Raw genomic sequence first — 21576 nt, forward strand, 5'->3', positions numbered from 1 at the left:
AGTCACTAACATTTGCATGTAAGCTTTTTTACGAGATACAATGAGTGAACTATGAATTATCTTATGATTATTTTGAGTCATTAAGTAATTCTTTAATTGTCGTAACACAACGCGGTTAATTGTGAGTTAATTACTATAACTATATAATACATAGCCTACTGTAATATGTCATTATGTGAGATTTCTCCTGCCTATATATAGTCAAAACTACAGCTCTTGTTATAATACAAAATGTATTTGTGTATAATAGATCACATTTAAACGGATGCATTTTACTGCAAAGCATCAGAATCCAGGAACGCGCGCTTTGGCTGCCAAACTGCTACCGGCTACGCGTGCATATGTGAGCGCGTACGCACGACGTCTCCTGTGACGTAAGGCCGTACATCCCGCACTTGTCAGCGTGCCAGCAGGTCAGTGTATTCAGTCTGACTGGAATAGTGCACAGACTTATGTTTCTATTTGTGACACGGACTCATTTATAGATAAACAGAGCGGAAACGACGCGCTCCGGTTCGGTTGAGAGCAAGTTTGGAGCAGCAAGTGTAGCGCAGGAATCACTGCAGTCTGTCAGACCGGTGCTTCGTCTTTGCTCTCAGATATAAAGCAGCTTTAAACAGCTCGATAACATGACAGAACGCCGTTCAATGTACATTTAAAAGTGGCTAAGTTAGTTGCTTCTATGCTACTTTATTGTTGTGGAATGACGTCACACCGCCATGTCATGGTGTAATTTAGCTGATAAACTGTAACTTAGCGGCAGGTACGTTTTGTTTTGACATGGCGTCATGGCCCTTGTTGGATGACGTCACAGGGCTCAGTTCCGGCCGCTGGCTCCACAAGGAAGGAGTTATGAGCAGTCTTGCTAAGAAGACACGGGTTATTAACAATCCTGGCAATAAACTGTCTTTTGGCAATAGAGACTGGAGCGATGCCTTCATCGGCCTCTACGACGAGTCCATCAGGAGAGGGATGTACACGGACGGACACTCCTCACCAGCAGACAGAATGACTCTGAGACTCGGGAACCATGACCATCCTGCCTCGGACGTCCTTCCTGGGGGCCATCTGGACCCACACACAACTCCTGTCACCAGCTACCTCCATTCCAGCAACACAGAAGACTGCACACACCCTGCCTCAGACTACTACCACGGTAAAGATCATCTGCTCCACATTCGGAAAGCGACCCGGTCCAGCGCTTCCAGACACCGATTCGAGGTGATCACCGAGCTGGGACCCGAGGAGGTCAGGTGGTTTTACAAAGAGGACAAAAAGACATGGAAGCCCTTCGTGGGACACGACTCTCTCAGGATAGAAATCATGTATCGCAGATTCTGCGAGTTAAACCCGGAGAGGGCTTTGAGCCGTGGCGGAGAGGAGATTCTGAAAGACCATGGGCTTGATGCAGGGGAACCGGCGCTGGACACCAGTGACATCACTGTAGAGGCCGTGTGTGTCAGAGGAGGACTCTATGAAGTGGATGTGAGGAATAAAGAGTGCTATCCGGTGTACTGGAATCGTAAGTATTGTTCCTGGATGGGTCAAGTCACATTTCTTTATATGTGACCCTGGGCGACAAAATCAGTCATAAGGGTAAATTTTTGACCATCTGAAAGCTGAATAAATAATCTTTCCATTGATGTATGGTTTGTTATGATCGTACAATATTTGTCTGAGATACAACTATTTGAAAATCTGGAATCTGAGGGTGCAAAAAAATCTAAATATTGAGAAAATCTCCTTTAAAGTTGTTGAAATGAAGTTCTTAGCAATGCATATTACTCATCAAAAATGAAGTTTTTATATATTTACAGTAGGAAATGTACACAATATATTCATGGAACATGATCTTTACTTAATATCCTAATGATTTTTGTCATAAAAGAGAAATGTATAATTTTGACCCATACAATGTATTGTTGGTTATTGCTACACATATACCTGTGCTACTCATGACTGCTTTTGTGCTGCAGGGTCACATATAGCTCTTTACACAATATGGTTTGTTTAAAAGGAGCTCACAAATTCAGTTTCAGCTGTAAAGCAGCTCTACAGAAGAAGAAGCACAATTCAGTTTATTTTTTGTTCTTCTCTGATCGTGTCAGTGCAGTTAAATATTTAATATTATGATGATTATTAATAGTCTTTTAAACCCAAGTCCTGTCTCGACCCGAATAAAGCACCCCACAGTTTTTTCTTTCTTTACTGAATTGGGTTAGACTCATTTGGCAGGATGTGGTCTGTAATCTTGTGCTTAAGTCTTATTGCGTTCAATGGCTTTACTGACAAAAGATCTGTTTTAAATTGTGCCGACATCCTAATGACCAAAAATGTGAGATTGAGTCTCCATGCCAGGAATATTGTATCCAGTCTCATTACCAGATTCGCTCAGAAGATGTTGTCTGACACCCAAAACTGTTTTAACTGAGAGTCTTTTATCAGCCTGAGAGGTTGAAAGAGGAAGCTGTGAAATAGCAGAAAGCAGGAGATGAAGTGATGATAAAAATGAGCCTGGATTATTGAATAATCTTATATCATCTGACCAGCACAAATCCAACAAGTGTGTTCATAGTAAAGCAAAAGCAATAGAAAAACTGCTTCAGAACATCACTCTGCTGTTAAATTCTTTGAAATGGAGACATTCTCTTATCTCTAACTCGTGAAGACCGATATCTCTTGAAACCATGCAATCTGATTAAACATTAACAAAAAGAAGTACAAGAGCAATGAAAATAAATTAAATAATAAGAAATGTAATAAAAAATAATAAATGGTTTAATGACACATAAATTATTATTTAATTTAATTGAGTATTTATATGATTATAAAATAAAATACACAACACAGCTGTATTGTTGCTTTCTTGAAGCCACACACGTTTCTCTTGAGAATCCTTAGATCCTTAAAGTGTTATTGAACATTTAAGCTTGTATATAACATGCTCATCCTTCCAGGAAAGTACCTGCTCTGTCCACTCAATTATTAACATTCTTTGGTGTCTGTGACACCTGCAGTTTTGTTCACGTCAGGTGTGAAGTAAGTCCTCTTTTTTTCTTCTTTTTGTTTCTAAACAACTTTTTATTGGGAGTTGTTAACACTGCAAACCATTTTTTGCACATAATTAGAATAAATCATACACATTTATTCTCCCATCTGGATTAAATATAGTTTTAAACCACTTTTATAACAGGTAAAAAGGAAGAATGTGCATTTTTCTTTTTGAAATGTTATTACATAACAGGGAAGTAATGTAGTTGACATTGTGGACAACAGTCAGTGACTTAACTTTCAGATGATGAAAAATGCTCCTTTTTCAGAAGAGACATTCGGTGCATCATCTTAAAGGCAACATGTTTTGTTTTTTGCATAATGATTAACTGTATTAGCATCTCGGGTGAGTGTGATATCACTACAGTGTGTTTAGCAGAAGAATAAAACTTTTAAATGCAGGTACACAGAAACTGATTTGTAGTGGGATTTACTTTGAAGCTATTTTTACTAACAATTTGCTTGAAAATTGTGTAAATAATTCCAAAGAAACACATTGAATTAATTGTAAAATTTTGAAGTATAAAGGATATTTTCTTGTAAAATGTACCTTAATTTTTACAGTGTAGATACACTTTACCCAATGTGTTTCTTATGCTTGAACTAATTTTTTGATTGCTGAATGATCCTAGTTCCTGCGTTCTGTACTATTAGTACTTTATTTTGTGTTCTCTGCCTTGTAGAACAGGATTGTATCCCTGTCATGAGAGGCCAGTGGTTCATTGACGGCACATGGATGCCTGTAGAGGAGGATGAGAGCGACCTCATAGAGAAAGAACACCTGGTGTGCTTCCGAGGACAACAGATACAGGACGCTTTTGAGACTGACACACTGGCCAAGACTGTGGACAGAAAAGATGGTGAGAGACTCTATTACTAGCACATCATTTGGTTTTTCTAAAGAGGTTCATTGTGAAGAGAGAGCATTCCTCCTGTATGTGAGGCTGTTTGTTAGTTTAGAAGTATGGGGAAATGAATGACGAATCCATCAGTGAAAGGTTTTGTTCCTGACAAGGTCACACCTGCCCTTATTGTCCTTACCTGTTGAAAAATGACAGATTGGACAGATAGCATTTGCATCAAAAACTTTTTTTTTTTTACACCTTTCAGCTATCATTTCTATCCATAAACACACCCTAGTCATTGTTCAACTGTGCCATAGAAAATTTGCTCCACGGGAAAAATTGCTGGAAAATCTGCTCCACACTGACCCCTAAAACAAGCTGGTATCACTCAAACCAGGAAGGACAATTACAGGGAGTGAGATCTTGTAAATAATACGTTTTCAAAACAACAAGAACTTATTCTGGCAAGACTGACACAAATTAACACTAGAAAGCATAAAACTAGATAGCACTAAAGTGCATATGTCACATTGCACAGTGGCAGTTGTTTAATACTAAGTTGTTCATGTAAAATAAAATGTTATTTAAAAATATCATGTTAATGGATGAATTTATATTAATTATGCATTTAAAAAATTCTGTCCGTTGCATTAAAAGCAGCTTGTGATGGCATAAAATGCTGAATCAGTTAATTTGAATGTTGTATAATGATGTCTATGAAATCATCTATAGTAATGTATGTAAGACATTAAATGCATATAATGCTGGGTTGAGCATTGATGGTAGCACACAGAGAGCGCTGATTTAAAAAAAATTATATTTTGAATGAACGTTTTTGTAATTTAACTTTGAAAGTGATGGAAACTAAAAACTAAAGAGTTAAGTTAAACATGCAACCCAGAAGTGAATATCCGTAATGGCAATTCAACACAACAGTTACTGATTTGGGTCTTACTTTTTATTTAATTTTATTTTAAGGATTTATTTGTTTTATAGGGAATGGAATCGGATTTAGAGATATTCAATGAGACTAAAGTCAACTTGAGGATAAAGGAGAATTTGTACAAACTGTCTAGACTGCTGGAGACAGAAGGCAGTGTCATGACAGCTGAAGAGAGGATTTTGATACTGGGGATGTCCTCAAATTACACTTTTGCAAAGAGCAAAAATCTCTTAATGTGCCATTGAGCCAATGTGACTCATCTCACATTGAGATGTTACAATAGGGTCTAAGAAGCTAGGTAAATTTCTCCTTTCTTTTAAACTACACTACTATTTCACTGTCTTGTAGGCCACTTATTCTTGAGGTGCTGAATGTAGGTCATAGAAAATTACATCCAATGTGTATTTAAACAGTGAGTTACATGAATGCTGAATGAACATCTTCCACTGGGATCTAACTTCTAATCACAAGTAAAGGTTCATTAGATCAAATGTAACGTTCTCGTGCAGAAAATCTTGTCTAATCTCCTCCAGTCAGTAATCCAAATCTCGTCATCTGCACTTTTACAGTTTTATCAGGATAGCAGACTCTATCGAATAAGCAATTTTGTTGAATAATCAACCATGGAGTGTCACAGGGTTCTGTACTGGGACCTAAGTTAGTTTTAAATCATTCGGGTGTAGCTTCTTTTGTTTTCAGTCCATTGTAACAGTAGTTTCATGCTGGACATCACACTTTTCATTACACATGACACACATGTGTTCAAAAGAATCAATGTGTTTACAATCTTCAAAAAAGTCAAATCTGCCAGTAGCTTACTTATACAGTATGTTATTGACTTGAATTGAATTAAAAATCTCTTTTATGAATGCAGACTTTTCCCCAAGGAATAAAATAAATGTTAAAAAGGCTTGTTTTAAGGATCTGCTGTGTTGGGAATGAGTGCTTGGGTTTTAAAAAAGGGAGATAAATGTTCTGCATTGGTTGGTGTGTAAGAAATAAAGGGAGGGAAGGACTAAATAATACAGCCTCACAGAGGAGTAATTTCTCTCTTTAAAATAGAATCTAAAACATTTCACTGAGTTATTTAGGAATAGGATCCTATTACATGCACATCATTTTCTGATTCTAGTTACGTCTTTAAACTTTACAAAAGGTTTAGATGCTCCAAAGGTATACATAATTACAATATGATCAAATTTCATTTAATAAAGCCATATTCTTGTGCTTGTAAACATGGTCAGTGAAAGATCAAAGTATCAAAACAACAGCTCCCTTCAACACTGATTTACTAAAAGACCAATTATGTTATTAGGATTTGTATGAGTTTGTGATTTACATGGTATGAGATTTTGTGTTTTCACTGTCTTTACTATTGAAACATTTATTGGTTAACAAATCTGAAATAAGACGTGTGTCCTGGGTCAAATCACATGCTTTCACATTGAAATTCTTAGAAAAAGGCCCTTATAAGCATGTAAGAAGCATGATTTTCATGTGTGACTAACACAGGGCTTGATGCTATTGCCTTTCCTGCTTAAGTGTGCTGCTGGAGTGACACAATTTGATGGCATTACATGTATTTTGAGTTTAATATTATACAGTACAATGCAATCTCATAATATTGTGGGTTTTTATTAAAACTAAGATTTTGTGTTAGTGATATAGAAAAGTGATATTGCCAGTAACGTGACCACTTACTGTTTTTTGGTTTGTTAGTTCTTTCCCATTTTCCCCCATTCTACCTCCCCTTTCTATTCAAATGGAGCGGATATCAGACGAGTGCTAAAAGTCACAAGCGAAAGCGATGCCAAGGTACTACAACCCTCTGTTTTTACTCCTTGTAGATGCTGATTCTCTTTTTCCGCCTTTGCTCATTAGAACCCTGCTTTAGCTTTACACCCGGATTCACAAAAGTGTTTTTTTTCCTTATTATTATTATTATTATAGCTATTAGGATACTATATTTAGAATCTGATGTATCCAAAATACCTAAAGCAGTGTTTTGGATACAGACATTGTGTCTCATGTTCAAGTTTATTGTAATCACAGACCTGTTCTTTAAATGGTGCCTAGTTGTACACCAAAATTTCATGTCAGATTGACTGATCGAAACAATTTTCACTCAGAAATTTCAGAAAACTGAAATAGTATGTTCTTGTATATTGTTTTGTTTTATAAAGTATTTTTTTTTACAGTGTATTGCTAACTGATGAAATCCGAGCCCAGTAGTTCACAAACTTTCAATATTTTTAATAGAATATTGACAAACACAAACAATATCTCTTCTCTGAGGACATTTACAAGCGTCTGGACTGGACAAAAATCCCCTCCTTCAGCAAACTATCACTGACATGAGATGGCAGCAATTAGCAAATGACAACAACCAATTCCCGATGGACAAATAGTCTCTTCCTACATTTTTTTTATTTTGTTTTGGTTGAAAAGCTGTTTCACTCAGATATACGTCACAATATTGAAGAAAATGATTAACTTTTTCATGCATTATTTTTACCAGACACCACTATTAATTAGCACTTTTTTCACGTAGACTGTTGTTGTGTGTAAACCATAGGTTTTAATGCAGTATGGTATTACTGGCTTATATTTTGGGGCACTTTCAGACCTGTCGATCATTTGCTTTGTTCCGAAACAGTTACTTAAAGTTGTGTTTTCTCAATGTTGCGTTTTCTTGGTTTGGTTCGATTCGCTTGCACAAGGCAACATTGTAAAGCATACTACACTTTATGCAAGTCAAATATGAGTAAAGCTGTCCTCTTATTGGCCAGAGTTCACCTGTGCACGTTGATCTGCATCGTTCTTCAAGATGGACTGACAAGTTCGCTCCACGGACTTATTGTGTGTTTATTTATTTGTAGCTGTCGTGGCATGGATGTAGCCGTCATACCTGCTCTAACTAAGAAATTAATACATTTGACATATATTACATATATATTTTTTTAGATGTTCTGTTCAAATCACAACTGTGGCTAGAGAGTGGCATATCCATCAAAATAAATGCAGAAAACCTAGTGTCTGTTGCCACTCAGAAATCCTGACAAGGCTATTTTCTGCATGTTCCCTGTTAACCTGTGTTGGCCTCGTAATCCCTCCAGGTTAAGTTGGTCCGGCTCTAATACTCCACTACTCCATTTATGACGAACATGTAATGCAACATGTTCTGTTTTAAAGTTGTTTATCTATCAAATATCATCTTTTCCACAGATTCATGAAGCCCTTAATAGCCATATAAGAATAATCTGTCCTTTATTGAGACCCCTGAGTACCTTTAGTTTGACTCCTGGCACCGTGAAGGGTTTATGTCATGTATGTAGGTCAGTAGAGTACAACTGCATGCTTCCATTGAGTTTTCTCTGGAAAATAGTGAGTTTTCAAATCCAAACATGTTGCAAATGTGTGATACATCTCCCAGTGAGTAAACCAGTTATTCAGCTGATTTTTATCATATACTTTGCTTGTTGCCCATTGGCTTTTACCCATTGTTTGCCTTCATAAAACAACCTGTCTGTTAAAATATGTTCAATCCCTTCAATAATATGGTGCTAGATGGTCCTCTATTAATATTTTGATGTTTAGTTCAAAAATTGATCTTTTTATGAAACACAATCTTGAAGATCTCATTTAGAGCTCAGATTGAAAGATGTCCTCAGTAGATTGTGTCCCTGGGAAATAATTGTGTGTCTGTCAGGAAACTCGACTCGATTTTATCACCCCGCTGTCCTTTGAATGTCCTCACTTATACAGATGAGATTGATAGAGGGACGGTCACTTGACACCAGACTGTAAAGAGAACAGAACCTGTCAATCATCTGTCCTTTGTCCTTATCCAGATCCATCACTGAACCGGACTTAGCATTAATGTTACAGTTCAGTGTTTAAGCACAATGCTCTAGGCCTCTAGTCCTTTTGTTTGCTTTGATCAACCTTAGACGCCTGTGCAAAAGAGCAGCTCTGAGTACAGACAAGTGCACTCTTATAGATTTATGAGTCCACCCATCATAATGAACCCAGTTTAAAACTCAAATTGACAAATATGTTAAATTACCAATACTTATATAATATATAATCAAAGAAAGTACAGGTTCAATGTGGCAAACTGTTAATTACCACAGAAAACAATCTCATCCCTCAGTGTGTAAAACTGAAGAAAAACGATTGTGGTATTAATCTTACAATGGAAGTCTATGGAGAAAAACACTGAGTGTTAAAATACACCCAGTTTTGAAAGTACATGAGGGTCATTCAGTATCAACTCAAAAATGTATTTATTTATTTTTTCCCCCGGTGAAAGAGAGAGAAGAAAGCCCACGTGTTAAATACATGGGCAAATCTTGAGTAATCCATTACCTTTAGAGGGGGGTCAAAATGACAATTTTCACCTAATATTTGGGGCCAAATCATCAAGTCATTTCAGGTTTTTTTTTTTTTGCACAGATTTTTACATAACAAAACAAATTTCCCAAAAAATTGCATGCCTGTAACTCAAGAAATATTAAAGGATACAAATGTTTGTCTTCATTATCTATTTATGTGATTCAGTTCCAGAGGTACAGTGATCCATTGTGGCTCCATGAGTAAATTGTTAAATCGTACACATATTTAAATGTGGGTCACTTTGTATACAGCTAATTCTTTTCTCTTTTTTTTTCATTTTAAAGACAAATGTCTGAGGAACAAATAATGTTGAAACTGGAGTCTAAACAATTGAAAAAAAATTATATTTTTTAGAGAGTTTGCATAAGTAATCACTGAAAATGGGTCAAATTCAACAGTGCTTAATGAGTTACAGGCACATAATGCAAAGCTGTATGGAAAGAGACCCACATTTGGTTTAACAGTTTACTCCTGGAGCCACATTGAGATCCCATTTCCAGAACTGAATCATATAGGACCTTAAAAATGAAAATGCAAAAAATAAAAGTTTAAGAACTGAATTCTCAAAGGACTTTAAGATATCTGTAATATCTACAGATAGGCAAGAATATGTTTGGGGAAAAATGCAAAAAGTGCCTCCATTGGCATATAATGCAACAATGATTACTAAAGTCAACGGATTTTACTACTGTACGTATCAGCCTCTTCCTACAAAAATAATGCTAAAATAATGCTGTAAAAAGTTATTTATTTCCTCCCTGTGTAATTTGACTCCAAGCAATGTAATTGTAATTTTAACAAAAGTACAAGTGTACATTTAAACCATCCATGTCTTTTCCCATAGTCTTTTAATGAAGTGAACTATCAAACACAAACTGAGGGATGACAATTTTTTGTGTTATCAATAGAAACTGGAACATTAAAATGTGTGTATATATATATATATATATATATATATATATATATATACACACACACACACACACACACACACATACAGTATATATATATGTATACTGTGATTAGAAACTGATATTGATATTCTGAGCATGTGAAGTGGGATGCAGGGCTGCTCTTAACATCAGGTGAATATTTGCTGATTTGATCCACCAGCCAGAATACTTTCTCTGTTCATATCTCTCTGTTTGTAAGAGAGAATGACAGATGGCTTTTCAGTGTGCTCTCTTTACAGGAGACTTTACTGCCTCATCGCTGTCATTCACTGATTAAAAACCACTGAAAAGACACACTGCCTGCTTGCTGTAGTTTCATGGCTTCCTATAGTCATTTACTCTGTAATGTGAACGGTGCTGTGTGTTATAGCCGTGTCTGTGAATGTAACGAGTGTGGTCTTCTTTCCTCAATGTGGTCCACATATCTCCGTCCAGCCATTCACAGTGTGCAGCTGAGCCGCAGTCATGTGGACTGGTACAGTGAGGATGAGGTGTATCTGTATAGTGACGCCACCACGTCTAAGATCGCCCGCACTGTCACGCAGAAGCTGGGCTTCTCTAAAGGTGAGTGGACAGAGTCTACACACAGTAATCAACCCGCTGATCAATCCCAGCTCTATTTTTAGGCACTTTTGTAATATTCCTTTTAAAAAACTGTCCAAACACACAGGACTTGCATAGACAGACTTATATAAAAAAAGAGCAGCAGCTTTCCTAATAATATGATGGCAGTGTTAAATTAGTATCATAGTTTTTATGAATAATTAAAAATTAAAATGGAAAATATATATTATAGTTTTAGTCAATGTTGTAATTTGTGCATTTTTGTCTCTTTTTTTCTATTAAAAAAACAAGTCTTTATAGGTTTTATTAGTTTTTAAGTCATTTTAATTTAGTTATTTTATATTAAAAAAGCAGTAACACTTTAGTTTAAGGACCTATTCTCACTATTAACTAGTTGCTTATTAGCATGCATATTACTAGTATATTTGCTGTTTTCAGTACTTATAAAGCACATATTCACATATTATTCTGCATGACCATATATTAGATCCCTTAAAAAGTATTAAAACTAAGTAAAAAGCAGCAAATTAGGAGTTTACTGAGGCAAAAGTTGTAGATATAGGTTAATTAATAGTGAGAATTGGTCCCCAAACTAAAGTGTGAACAAAAAAGTAATATTAAGTTTTATATTTATTTTTTATTTTTTTTTTAATTTACTTTAACAATTTTTATGGTTTACGTTGACTATAATATCCCTGTTAATATTTTACAATGAGATCCTATTAGTTAACATTAGCAATGCATTAACTAACAAGAAGTGAAACTTTTGTTACAGTATTTGTTTAAATACTGTAAATGTAGTAATTTACATTAAGATTAATAAATGCTTTGAATTGTTTATTTTTTGTGTCCGTAATATTTTTTATAATGTTGTAATCTTTTCATAAAAAGCAGTGGAGGTACAAGAGCCCATGTTATAGTGTGAAGACAGTCACCGATGCAGAGGCTGCAGCAGCGCTGTTCACGGGTGACTGTCTGAATAACAGCACAGCTCTCGTAACGTGTGTGTTGTGGTTGTGCTCAGCCTCCAGCAGTGGCACTAGACTGCACCGCGGCTTTGTGGAAGAGGCCTCGCTGGACGATAAACCTCCTCAGACCACACACATTGTGTTTGTGGTCCATGGCATTGGACAGAAGATGGACAAGGATCGTATCATCAAAAACACCGGCATGTAAGTCCTCAGGAGAGCTGTTAGTGATAATGAAGTCCTCAGTGAGATGCAGTGGTGAACCGCTGTAGTGTATAAAATAGGAAAGTATTTAGATGAATGTGTTCATGAAAACACGTTCAGAGCTCCTGGTTTGCATTTTCTCACTAAATGTGTATCTCATGTTTATCACTTAATAAGAGTCAACACCTTGATACTGTTCTGTCGAATATATATTATAAATAGTTACAGCTCCAACATTCACTTAACTTAAATTTCAGAATGTTTTCCAGCTGATTTTCAGCTACTGAAGAATATCTAATTGGATGCTTATGGTGTTGACAAAATAACTTTTTTATGCTATGTATTACTCTAAATGCATTAACAGTTTGTTCTGATGTTTATAGCTACAATTACGACAATCAAAATATGAAAATATTTCTAAAAATCGAAAACAAATAACATTTACATCACATTTGTGACCCTTGACCACAAAACCAGTCATAAGGGTCAATTTCTTTTTCGAAATTGATATATATATATATATATATATATATATATATATATATAATAAATTGAATAATGGAACATGATCTTTACTTAATATCCTAATGATTTTTGGCATAAAAGAAAAAATATTTTTTAATGATGTATTATAAATTAATAATTTTGACCCATACAATGTATTGTTGGCTATTACTACAAATATACCCCAGCGACTTGAGACTGGTTTTGTGCTCCAGGGTCACATTTTATATCATGGTTGTGATGGAAAATATAAGCTCAAGTACTTAACATTGATATAATTCCCAAATGACTAAAACCTTTCTTGTTTCCTATCTTTATTTCCTTTAAAAAACAAAATAACATCAGAAATTCTTTAATCTTTTGTTTACTATTATAGCATTTAATTAATATTTAGCATTTAATTAATATTTCAAATTAGCGTATATTTTTGTTAATTTTTTTTCTTTTTCGTTTTTTGGTTTTAGTAATTGTTTTTAGAATTTGTATTTATTTTGTTTTGTTCTTTATTATTCGTAAACACAATCAACAAACAAACGAACACAATGTCCAAACCGTACAGAAGACATTTGAACAAAATACAAAAAAACCTTTTTTTTCTTTTTTTATATTAGTCTTTTATTAGCATTTTTATTTGTCTTTGTTTTAATATTTCTACTATTTCTATGATCTTTTAAATTTTAGCATTTTGTTTCCAACAATTTTGATAGTTTTAGTTGTAGTTAATAACTATTTCTGAATGCTTAATGTTTAATGAAAGTGTGCACGTTTTGAAGGGCAATGTGATTTTCTGTATGTACCCGTGTGTTTGGTGTGTTCAGGCTGCGGGAAGCTGCGAGGAAGATGGAGGAGAAGCACTTCGCTGAGCAAACAGAGGAACATGTGGAGTTTCTGCCGGTCGAGTGGCGCTCTAAACTGGCTTTGGACGGCGGTAAGACAGACGCCACACCACGTGTCTGTCTGCATTCACCCTCTGAACAGCTGCTGTTATCACACACTCTGTGCTTTTACCTTTTGTTCACCAGCACACACATGCTGTTTTAGTGGAGAGCAGAAACATGGCAGGAGAATATAATACAGGCCATAAACTCATTTATCGTCTTTCATCCCTCCATCAGCTGTGCAAACGAAACAGCTCAAACAATGACGTGCATTAACATTAATAACGAAATGATGATTGAAAAAATACATTAGCCTTTGAATGCATATTTTGAGAGCGTTGTCCTCTTCAAATGCAGACACAGTGGAGTCAATCACACCAGATAAAGTGAGAGGCCTGAGAGATTTGCTCAACAGCAGCGCCATGGACATCATGTACTACACCAGCCCTCTCTACAGAGACGAGGTGACCCACATTCATGACTAATAGTTCACCTGAAGATGAACACTTTGTCAGTATTTTCTCACCCTCGTGTCATTCCAAACTTATACAGAAATTCAGAATAATGTTCATGCTGTTCTTTTCCACACAATTAAAGCATATACACTAGTAACGAGTGGCTGTCAAGCACTAATACGTTGCTCACATAAAGCTAGGAAACTTTTAAAGTGCATTTCTATGGTATTATTTGGAGCTTGACAGTCTCTGGTTACTATATACTTTTATTGTAGGGAAAAGAGCTGTGTCAACAAACCATCTCCTAAAGAAAGTAAGTCACATTAGTTTGGAATGAGATGAATGTGATTATTTATTACAGAATGTTCATTTAGGGGTGAGTTAAACTAGCGTTCACATGTTTGGGGTTGGGCAGTTTTTGAAAAGTCTCTTCTGCTCACCAAGACTGCATTCATTTGATCAAAAATACAATAAAAACAGTAATATTGTGGAATAATATTACAATTTAAATGAACTGTTTTCTGTGTGAATATGTGTTAAAGTGTAATTTATTTCTGTGATCTGCAGCTGTATTTTCAGTCTTCAGTGTCAATGATGCATATCATCATAGTCTTCAGATGATCTTCAGAAATCATAATAATATACTGATTTGCTGCTCAAGAAACATTTCTGATTAATATCAATGTTGGAAACAGTTGTGCTGCACAAATAATTTATTTGTGGAAATAGTGATGCATTTTAATTTTCAGGATTCACAAATGAATAAAAAGTTCAAAAGAACTGCACTTATTTGACATAGAAATCTTTTGAAACATTATAAATGTCTTTACTGTCACTTTTGATCAATGTAATGCATCCTTGATGAAAGAAAGCATTAATTAATTACCGTATTGACCCGAATATAAGACTATGTTTTTTTCTTGGAAATACATCTGAAAAACCACGGTCGTCTTATATTCGGAGTCTAGACTTTAACATGTCAATAATACACCCGCAGCAATAAGTGGCGCCAAACACGCATAAAAGGAGTGTGCCATGAAATATGTAATGTAATGCGTGTTGTAATAATGTTAGAAGATCGTGAGTGAAAACAAAAGAAAAAGAAAAGCTTCCAGTCGTGACTGTCATTAGCCTGATGGGACCAAACTTCCTCTGTAAGTGATTAAACATAAGACAGTGCCCAGATTTGAAGACTACAATAAGATTTCACTTCTACTGCTAATAAAATTTTGGCAGGCTACTATGAGAGGGATGGACTAAATGTTATATAATTCAGATGGGCTACCTGTTATTTTTACCATACTTTCAAAACAAAAATTCAAATAGGAAAAATATGCAATATGAAAATAATTTAAGAAGAAATGTGTTTTACAGAGAAAAAACAAACAAGATTTGGCTTTCAAAAAGCCTTATTCCCAAAGGTACATCTGGAAAAAGGCGGCTCGTCTTATATTCGGGTCAATACGGTAGTACTTAAAAAATCTTACTGACCCCAAACATTTGAACAGTACTATATATCTTCCTATATAGCTGACGTATAAAGTATTTTGTTTATATATGCTCTAATGTTCATCCTTCCAGATCACTAAAGGTTTGACGCAGGAGCTCAACCGCCTCTATTCTCTCTTCTGCTCACGAAACCCTGAGTTTGAGAGCAGAGGCGGCAAAGTGTCCATCATCTCCCACTCGCTGGGCTGCGTGATCACCTTTGATATCATGACAGGCTGGGATCCTGTGCACTTCTGTCTGCAAGAACATCGGGATCAGCTGGAGGGCGAAGATTTGCACTGGACCACTCATGAAGAGCGCCACCTGCTGGAGGAAGTGCAACTAACCAGACAAAGGTAAGTAACTGCGGTGAGTTTTGCGTTAAACAAGCACCACTCATTCTTCATAAAAATATAAATCTTGTATCTTGTAATTAATCTGTATCTGTGACAGGTTACGAGAACTGCAAGATCAACTTCAGGACCTGAAGGCATCAAAACCTACACCCTTCCCTACATTAAAGTTTAAGGTGATGTAGTGACATTAAAGCAATAGTTCACCCAAAAAAGCTGAAAACGTCTTCACCCTCAGGCCATTCAAAATGTAGATGAGTTTGTTTCTTCATCAGGTTTGTAGAAATGTGTCTCTGCATCAGTGTCTCAGCAATGGATGCTCTGCAGTGAATGGGTGCCGTCAGAATGAGAGTCCAAACAGCTGATATTAACATCACAATAATCCACACCACTCCAGTCCATCAGTTAACATCTGGAGAACACAAAAGCTGTGTGTTTATGAGTCCATCATCCATAATAAAAAGTGTTCTGGTCTGAATCAGGAGAGAAATCTGCACAGATCAAGCACCGTTTACAAGCCAAAACAAAACAGCTCTAAACAAATATGTGGCTGGATTTTGATACGAGAGACAACAGGAGATGCACTTTTCAATGGACAAAGCTTTATTATGGATTATGGACTCGTATGTCTTGATGATGGATTTGTGTTTACGTTAATTGATTTGTGAGACATTAACTGATGGACTGGAGTGCTGTGGATTATTGTGGTGTTTTTATCAGCTGTTTCTGATAAAAGACTCATTCTGACGGCACCCATTCACTGCAGAGCATCCATTGCTGAGACACTGATGTAATGCTATATTTTTACAGATCTGATGAAGAACAAACTCATCCTCATCTCGTATTGCCTGAGGATGAGCACATTTTCACCAAAGTTGTATTAACTTGTTTTTCAGCTCTCTCATACAAATAACACATCTGTTCAATATCTCTACAGTATATGATAAAGCCCATTAATTAATTTGCAGGTGGAGAACTTCTTCTGCATGGGTTCTCCTCTGGCTGTGTTTCTGGCTTTGAGAGGCATCCGGCCCGGAAACACCGGTGACCAGGACCACATCATGCCCAAATCCATCTGCCGGCGCCTCTTCAACATCTTCCACCCAACAGATCCTGTGGTAAGACCACGTCACTGCACCTCAGTCTGACAACTTACTGTGCAAGGGATTCATTTTGCATTTTTTGTCATGTGTGTATATATATATTTGTCATTGTCTGACAGGCCTATCGACTGGAGCCTCTTGTTTTAAAGCACTATAGCAATATCACACCTGTCCAAATACACTGGTGAGTCTTGATATCTTATTATTTTATACAGTTTATATAGAGTTTAAACAGTACTAATCAGGAACATTAATTTACATGCTTGTGAAATGTAACATTATATTTCCTCAGTCAAAATGACCTTTATTTTTCAGTATCTTAATTATTTTTGTCGTATTTGTAGTAGTGTTTAAAACAGTGGTTATCAACCTTTTTGACACAAAAAGTCAAACGTTGTCCAATATTTGAGCCCCCAATCATTTACATTACATTTACAATTAGTCATTTAGCAAAAGCTTTTATCCAATCATATAAACTAAGATATTTTCAGTATTTCTAATTAACTTTTTTTTTATTTAACAGAAACTGAGATTGTTGATGTATTATATTAATTAACCATAGTTAATTTTATGATTCCAGAAGTTTCAAGAATTGTATGTGCTTCAATAAACAAATAGTTATTGAGTTAGTAACAAGTTTACATGTTGATTTTATGTGTTCTTACTATTTTAATTATATATTTATTTTATTTTTTTAATGAAAAAGTCTCTTCTGCTCACCAAGGCTTTATTTATTTGATCAAAAATACAATAAAAGGTGTAATATTGTGGAATATTATTACAATCTAAAATATCTGTTTTCTCTGTGAATATGTGTTAAACTGTAATTTATTGGTGTGATCAGAGCTGTATTTTCAGCATCATTACTCCAGTCTTCAGTGTCACATGATCTTCAGAAATCATAATAATATACTGATTTACTGCTCAACCAACATTTCTGATTATCAATGTTGAAAACAATTGTTCTTGTCTGGTCTTCTCACAGAAATATGAAGCAGCAAAAACTGCTGCAACACTAATAATAAGAACCATTATTAATAACAACTGAGCACCAATAATAACTGGTGATTTTGCTGTAAGCTCCAGAGCCCTGGTTGAGAATCACTGGTTTAAAGGTTAAATTGGCCAGAATGTTAGGCTTCTGTTATGACTCTGGATTTGTGTTTCGATGAATTGTTTTAAAGGTGTAACACCATCAACCCCACCCCGTATGATGAGATCAGACCCACCTATCTAAGCGTGAGCAAGAACGCTTCGACCGACACGGAGAGCGGCCCCAGTCCCAGCAGCTCACCTGTGCTGGTCAGCAGACACTATGGAGAGTCCATCACTAGCCTGGGCAAGGCCAGCATACTGGGTACAGCTGGCTGCATACCGAAATGAACTACTATGAAAACATACAGTAACTTTCAGAACTCATAATAACTTCTCCAGTCCATAAAGGACATTTTAATGGATGCATACATACATACTGAGATCCCTGATCATACCAGTCTGATTGAAACAGTTTGAGCTGCACAGTTATACTGTTTTATAGAAGTACTGTACATAAATGTCTTAAACACAGCAGCAGCAGCAAAAATCAACGAGTGAAACACGGCTAAACTAAATTATGGCAGATTTTGAAGTGCAAAAACTGACTAACATTGTAAGTGTATTACAGAAAAAGTCAGATGGTCGTCTGCTAATCTGTAGCCTTGTGTTTGTGCAGGTGCTGCGAGTATCGGCAAGGGCATCGGTGGGATTTTATTCTCTCGATTCTCTCGCTCACCCAGTCTGCCGTCGGTTGTGGATTCTGGGATTGGTGACACTGAGGACAACCAAAGCATTTTTGCATTTTCAGCCATATCTTCCTCCTCTTTATTTGATGCAGCAGGTTTGTACAACCAACACTTGTGTTCTCTAAATGCACAGAGATGATGAAGTACAGTTACTGAGAGATTTCAGTCAGTACGATTTTTCTGAAGTAATTAATTAATGCTTTCTGTAAGCAAGGCTGGATTAAATTGATCCACACTGACAGTAAATATGTTTATAATGTTGCAAGAGATTTCTATTTCAAATAAATGCTGTTCTTTTGAACTTTCTATTCACCAAAGAATACTGAAAAATAAAAGAGAGACTTCTTTCAAAAACATGACAGTAATCAATTATATTTGAACACATTCACATAAAAAACACTTATTTTACATTAATAATATTTCAGTTTTTATTATATTCTTGATGAAATAAATGCAGTATTGATGAGCAGAAGAAACATTAAACCGTACCGACCACAAAGCCTTTGAACAGTACTGTTTACTCGTTCCAAAGCTGTTTGACTCTTTCCTCTGTTGAACTCATACTGATCTTGGTTGTCTGTGTCACAGTTGAGATGGAGCATCGCATTGACTATGAGCTTCGGGAGGGTTTGGTGGAGAGCCGCTATTGGTCAGCTGTGACCTCACACACGGCCTACTGGACGTCCCATGACGTCGCCCTGTTCCTCCTGACCTTCATATACAAGCAACAGAGCACAAACCAGACACAAAACACCAGTCCCATGTAGCACAGACAGCACTTTCCACAAGAAAGACTGATCCCATCCTGTCCTCTTTGGGTCTCTAGGATGCTTCATAGAACACTCTGTGCCTCTAAGTTTCCTAAGCCTTCCCAAACGGACCGAGGCTGGACTATGCAAAACCTGCAGCTCCCAAACTCATTATTGAGAATACCTATTATTTTTTATATAAGAAGTCCAAAGAGTGCACCTGATCCATACGAGGTATATGCAGCAGACATGCACAGTTTTGGATCATGCAGGTCTAGGGGTCAAATCGAGTTCTTTATTTAGTCAGCAGCACATAATTGAGGAAGCCCGTTTCCACCATGAAGTAAAAAAATAAGGGAATTGTGACTTTTTCTCTCAGAATTCTGACTTATTTCTCACAATTGCCAGTTTACTGTATACAGTATATCAGGAATGCAAGTTTACATCTCACAATTCTGATTTGTTTGTTTTTTTCTGAATTGCAAGATCAAAGTCTGAATTGTGAGAATTTCAATAAAGTCACAGAATGTCACAGTTACCATTTATTTTTATATCTTGTGGTGGAAACAAGCTCTCATGCACAATGAACCCCTAATAACAGCTGGCACTTATTTAACTGTGTACATTAGAGATTTTTTAGAGATTTTTGTTTTGACTTTAGGAAACAATGTCTATTTAATGCAATAAGAAGCACAACTAAATGTGTATTGTTAACAAAATTTGTATTTTTATGCAGAAGGGTTTCTTTATTAAGCTCTCAGAGCTACATTGCGATGTGGTTTGACCTTATTTATTTATTCATGTCACCGATGCAGCGCACATGGTGATGAATGGATGGGCAGATAATTCAGTGTGCTGATGTGACCGTTTCTAGCCAAATCCTGCCCAGAGTTTGTGAGCAGGATGTGTTGATTGTGGAGAATCTTCTGAAACCTGCCCAGAACATGTCAGTCACATTTCACCCCTCAAAAAGGTTTGTTTTTTTTCATCCAGACACATTTTATAATGAGAATATGGGGTGAAGTGCTTAATTTTCATCAAAATAATCTCAATGCAACAAACAAACAAATCAAATTAGTTGTAAATAAGAATTTTGATCCTAAGTGACTTGTCTGGATAAACTATATAAATTATGATTTTTCTTTAAGCAACTTATTTTTTTTTCTTATATTTTGGGCTGAAACCTAGACATGTTCTTGACAGGTTTTGGCAAGATTCCCCCTTCACTTCACTACAGTTTTAGCATTTATATGTGCCACGAATAACAACACTATTAAACGCAGGAGCTAGCTGATGATATTACAGATTGTGTGTGTGTAGGTTCAGATGTGACGGGGCTCCAGACTGTTCTGTCATGTAGTTTGACGTTCCTGCTCCTTCAGTCACGATTTGTTGACAGAAGATGTATGTGTCTTACTGTAGGTCACGTTTATTGAAATGTGTCGATGATATACTGATGTTTAACCCTCTGCACTTACAGAGCAGAAGTAATAAATGAATTGGTTGTGTAATTGGATTAATTTCGACTGGAAGACTGAGTTCTGAGTATGTGTATCATTAGTAAAGTTTATCAACTCTAATGTTTTCTTACTAACTCGTGTTACACTGGATCTCTGTTAGCTCTACTGTTAATATCATTAAACTGCCTATAACAATGATTCGCCTCCGTGTTCTTGTCTATTACAAATTTGCACGGTGCTGGAGTCATTTGCAGTCTTGTGTGGGGCACAAACATCACCAGATAAACAGGTTTTAATGAGAATCGGACATCGGAAGGCAACACGAATCAATAACATTTACCCATACACAGGTTCTGTGTTTCTGTTTTATAGGTTTATCAACAAACAAAGCAAAGCCTTGCCAAGTTCCTCAAGGTTGGGAATCACTTGTAGCTGTGGGTTTTCTGTCAAATGGGTTGCATGTTATGTTATAGAAATCTGACCAATGTTGTGTTTTCCTTAATGATGGATTTGTTTCTTTTGACTGAAGATGTTAACTGGTGGTGTGGATTATTGTGATGTTAATATCAGCTGTTTGGACTCTCATTCTGACGGCACCCATTCACTGCAGAGCATCCATTGCTGAGACACTGATGCAGAGACACATTCCTACAAACCTGATGAACAAACAAACACATCCTAATCTTGGATGACCTGAAGGTGAAGACATGTTCAGCAAATTTTCATTTTTGGGTGAACTGTTGCTTTAAGGGTTTGTAAATCAGATAAATCAATATCTTTTAACCTATAGTGTAAACACAGTTTGTCTGTTTTGGGTACAAAGTTTATGCATTTATTAGTTCACAGCGTGAGTAACATTGCTCTTTGTTTGAACCTGGCTGC

General features: G+C 36.2%; 1 protein-coding gene across 2 annotated transcripts; it reads left to right on the forward strand.

Moving 5' to 3' along the window:
* The first annotated feature begins 369 nt into the window (after positions 1-369).
* Positions 370-20891, forward strand: LOC306850102 (phospholipase DDHD1-like). Of its 2 annotated transcripts, XM_079385543.1 has the most exons (14): positions 370-1522; positions 3735-3911; positions 6559-6654; positions 10623-10751; positions 11776-11923; positions 13246-13355; positions 13663-13769; positions 15342-15604; positions 15702-15777; positions 16570-16719; positions 16824-16888; positions 17889-18061; positions 18416-18580; positions 19074-20891. In XM_079385543.1, the coding sequence occupies exons 1-14, from the start codon at positions 781-783 to the stop codon at positions 19250-19252; spliced, it is 2580 nt and encodes an 859-aa protein (XP_079241669.1). In that variant the 5' UTR covers positions 370-780; the 3' UTR covers positions 19253-20891. The 2 variants fall into 2 exon arrangements, with proteins under 2 accessions (XP_079241669.1, XP_079241670.1); XM_079385544.1 differs by lacking the exon at positions 6559-6654 and having other exon boundaries at positions 372-1522.
* The last annotated feature ends 685 nt before the right edge of the window (positions 20892-21576 follow it).

The sequence above is a fragment of the Barbus barbus genome (assembly GCF_936440315.1).
Source record: "Barbus barbus genome assembly, chromosome: 30".
NCBI lineage: Eukaryota > Metazoa > Chordata > Actinopteri > Cypriniformes > Cyprinidae > Barbus > Barbus barbus.